General features: G+C 40.8%; 1 protein-coding gene across 1 annotated transcript; it reads left to right on the top strand.

The window, feature by feature from the left end:
* The first annotated feature begins 322 nt into the window (after positions 1 to 322).
* LOC145981340 (uncharacterized) lies at positions 323 to 4332 on the top strand. Its single transcript, XM_083114556.1, has 2 exons — positions 323 to 431; positions 2779 to 4332. The coding sequence occupies exon 2, from the start codon at positions 2798 to 2800 to the stop codon at positions 4199 to 4201; it is 1404 nt and encodes a 467-aa protein (XP_082970682.1). The 5' UTR covers positions 323 to 431; positions 2779 to 2797; the 3' UTR covers positions 4202 to 4332.
* The last annotated feature ends 302 nt before the right edge of the window (positions 4333 to 4634 follow it).

The following is a 4634-nucleotide window of genomic DNA, read 5'->3' as shown; positions in this document are numbered from 1 at the left end:
TTGCGTACGATTGTACTTTTAATTTTATAGTTGTTGCTAATACTTGACTCACAATTTTCGACAAGGTTAGTAAAAATGGCAGTGTAAATATATCGAGAAGAATAGTTTAAAAAGTATATTCTGTTCCATTTCTCGCAAGCTAGGGCGTTCTTATTTGAAGAAATTATAATTTTTGAAATTTTGTGGACAAAAAAAATGTACAAGGGGGAAAAATATGTGCTTTTCTGTAATGTCATTTTAAATATTCATTACTGTATTACAATATCAAGTACAAATCAGAACAACAATCCATCATGTGATCAAATTATTAGTCACAAGTAGAGTCGTTACCGCGGAGATTCAAAATTGAACATAAAAGTTCTATTAGATTTTTTATAAGAATTAGGACTCGGCATTTCTTGTTAAATTATCAGGTTCTGTTGAATGAGACGGTATGTATAATAGCCATTAATTTATCCTCGCGAAGACAAGAATTAACACATTTGAAATTTCGAATGTTTATTCTAATACGCATCTCGGTAACTTTGCAGAATAGGTTCTTGATACCGAATGATGCTGTTGCATTGCAAGACAAATCATGCAGCCGATGTTTCACATGTGGTAAATAGTTAGATACCTGGTTCATAACCATGAAGTGGCAAGAATAGGATGATGCCACAGTATCTTCGGTTAATCTTGCAGGCGAGAAGGAACAAGGATAGAATCACAGTCTGGTTAGGCCCGGGAATTTGAGCTGTATGGGTCGAAATATACTAGGCGTTGGTTTGGAAGTCCAGACAAGAATACCATGAGCTATCTATTGCCCGAGATCGAAGATACCAGGAAGATATGTCGGGTAAATTTCTTATCTCCGGAAAACGGATTTCTTCAAATTTACAGGAGACCGAATGTAGTTTCTTTACAGTTGTGGAAGTTCGGGGAAGTATTTTCTCGTTTCGTTCATTAAATTTTGCCGGTAAATGATCTATTTTTCGATAGAAATGTGTGACCGATGCACGAAAGCTCTTGCATCCATTTACTTCCAAGTGGTTTCGTATCCTGTGTGTGATGACGTAATCCCGGTCAGTGTTTCCAAACACGTGTTTTTGTAACTGAAGAAGGTAAGTTTCCACAAATGGTTTGTGGGGCTATGTGTCAATGGTTCGTGGGGCTATGCGAGAATGGTGTGTGGGGTTACGCATATTTTTTCTAAACCTATATTTAACTATTGTAACCTAAACGTGACCCTACCTAACCTAACTTTACCGGAAATGGTTCGTGGGGCTATGCGTCAATGGTTTGTGGGACTACGTAGGTATTTTTGGGTGCAGTGGGGTGGAAACAGTGCATGCCGAGTTAGTGAAACTGTGACCGCCATTTCGCGTGTTACCGAAGGCAAAAAGAAACTACGAAAACTTACTCGATATGTCGCAAATAGAGTTTATTTCCGTGAAATAAGCGAAATGCCACCTTCAGCAATGTTTCTCAATGCAGAATACGTAAGTACGAATATTGAAATTAAATGAACTAGCACATTTCAGCTGTTTTCCGGAGATAAGAAATTTAACATATCTCGATTTTTTTGATTTTTGTGTCTAGCCAGCCTAGCGGTGTCTTCCCTCGAGGTGAATTCCTTCTAGCTATAGACAACCGGTCTATGCCGGCTTGAACGAGGGAGAAATTGTTCTGTTGTCCGGTAAATAAAACTAAAGTGAGGGGCCTAGTTGTGAATAATATCAACCGCCAAAGTGCTCTTTAGAAATTCTAACGAAAATGAGATGCATTGTCCCAAGCCGTAACCACTGAGGATCTCTACTATGAAGAAATCAGAGAGGGAAACTGGCGTTACAGCCTAAATAAAATATTTGCGTCTCTAGTTACTGCGGGATGTTAAATTTAGATTTATACGCTGAGAAACCTAAGTTCATTTATGTTAAATTATGTAGCACTTCAAGTTTTTCAAATAACAATTTCGTACTCATCAATATGTGTATATTTGTAACACTATGTACGGACGAGTCAAATGAAAGTGAGTCAAGCCGATGCGGGAAAACAAGGATATTTATTCTTATACAGTACAGATAGAAAACCATACGCATGCAGGAACATACGTACAGTAATTAGACATATGCACCTCCAGTACTGAGACGCTTGTCCCTTAGTTGAATGAGCCTGGTAATACCAGACTCGTAAAACTCCCTTGGTACCTGGGTGAGAAGGTTTGTGACAGCCTCCTGGACGTCCTTGCTGGAAACGTTGACATCATTGTTTCACAGTGGCCAATGATCGCCGTATATTGCAGACATGCGGCAATAAATCTCATGTTGTGACAAGAAACTCAAGGTTTCAGATTTCGCCTTATCACGCGGTTCCTCTTTTGGAGAGTCTATTGAGCGACCTGTGCCTTGACCATGTTCAAAATGGAAGCACAGGGGCCGCTGCAGCCTACCCACCTAATGCCATGTGACTAGACGTACCATTCGCTCCAGGGTTTCCCTTATCGCACAACACTTCTGCAACCTTACGTTCTGACGTCACGAGAAACTGGTTTTATTTTTAGGCTAAATGCCCAAGCTGTTAGGTTAGGATAGCTATGTTTGGTTCTCTTAGTATTTATGCTAATAGAACCAAACTACTGACCTAACCCAACAACGTAGGCATTCCTCGTCTGACGCCAGAACACAACGTTGCAGAAGTGTTGTGCGATAAGGGAGACCCTTCGCTCCAGGGAAAAGGTTGGTCCAGTTTCAGTTGACTCTGCCTTATAGATGAATGTATTTGAACTACTTTCTCCCCCAGGTAACTAACTCATTCAGTCATGCCGAGACGCCTGACTGTTCCGACTTTGTACTTCTACTCTCTCCAATCGTGCTGCACCCTCATCATCCCCGTCAGACCCAACCCTCTCGACGGAATGTCCAGGGAGCAAATCTTCGACATGTACCCAGCACACATCGTCACTGACCTCATGGAAACAGCTCTGATCAGAAGAGACGAATACAGTGAACACAACAAGAAGATCCTCTTCGCCCCAACTCTCCGCACTGCGATCATAAAATGGTCAATGGACGACTTCGAGCTTCTAGTTGCTCGGTGCCCAAAGTTGACCGAAATAATTGCATTCTGGAGCGTCGAGCGAGGTGATGACATAAGTAAGGACATCAGGGTTATTGGCCGTCAGAGGAAGGTCAAGAGACTTATTTTTCCCGATGAAATCTTTAACTTCAAGGATATGTATCACTCTGAGAGTGGCCGTCTTCCAACCCTCTACACTTACATCTCATGTTACATGGACAAGCAACTCATTCTCAGAAACCCAGAAGGAGACAACTCCTCGTTTGATGTGGAGATTTACTTTGACAGACAGGAGTTAAGTAGTACAGATATAGCAATCATTATTAAGAACTGTCAGAGTGTTCGGGTTTTGAAACATAAGATGCTGCTCTCAGCCTTGTGCGACTTGCATTATAAACGGAAGGACAATCAAAAACACAATTTGCGCAATCTGAATGCTGACGCGAATTATATATCGCGGCAGGATCTAAAGGAATCCATTCAAACATGCCCCAAAGTTAGTTATGTAGATTTTAATCTGAGCTACGAAGTTAGAATGGAAGACATCAGTCCATTCCTACTGTCTTTGAACACGCTGCAAGCTCTTGAGCTGAGTGAAATGGAAGAAGAATCAAACGAAATCCTGTATTCTATAATTGATAAACACGGCCACACACTTCGATACCTTTCCATATTTGTGCAAGAGGGCCTTGATGTTGACCGGCTGCTATCGTTTTGTACCAACCTAGAACATCTTGAGCTGGGTATATACGGCGAGTCTTGCAGCATAACAGATGATTGTTTGAAGTTGGTACCACGTCTTAGGAAGCTAGCGCTGTTTGAAATATGTAGGCGCTCAGTTTCAACACCCTTGGCGAAACTTCTGATGTGCAACTCTCTGGTTTCACTGAAACTTTCTCATGTGACTGTAGATCCAAAATTAATAACTTCCGCAATTAAAAATGGATGCTGGAGGAACTTGGTGATGTTAGATGTGTATACTTGCGATTGCTTTAAACTTCAGCACGTCATCGATCTATTGGTATCTGAAAATGAATTGGCTCTGCTCGAGTTCGGTTTCTGCAAATATTTAAACAAAGACGAGAAGAAAATCATCGAGAAGATGATTTCCGATTTGATGCTGGGTGTACATCTCATAATGTATTAGTCTCCCGTCGTTCTGACTTCCAAGTACTTAAACGGAAGCGATGTTCGCACGATTCCTTAAGAGTTTGCAGTGTTCAAGTAGTTGATGTTCTCTTTCATTCAAAAACCCACCTTAATTACTGGCCTGCTTAATGAAACAATAGTAATACATAACTGATCAGAAGATTATTAAATTGTCTTTTCTGTGGTCCAAGAACCAACTTCAGTGTTTTATTAAATTTGAGAATTTTGTACGTGTAGTCAAAATACTGTACACAGTTTGATATTTTTAAATCCTAGAGTAGAAGGTTTAAATATGGGCGAAGGTTTAAATATGGGTTTTGGAGTTATCAGCGCTCCCGGGTGCTGCAGCCTGGCAGAGGCTATTGGAACTGGTTATCTGTCAAGGACAAAGGTTGCGGCGCCAATTCACAAGAGAAAGTGGTGGTTATACG

Source organism: Lepisma saccharinum, chromosome 29, assembly GCF_977018435.1.
Source record: "Lepisma saccharinum chromosome 29, izLepSacc3.1, whole genome shotgun sequence".
Lineage (NCBI taxonomy): Eukaryota > Metazoa > Arthropoda > Insecta > Zygentoma > Lepismatidae > Lepisma > Lepisma saccharinum.
Note: the sequence above shows the minus strand (reverse complement) of the source record. Positions and strands in the feature narration are given on the sequence as shown.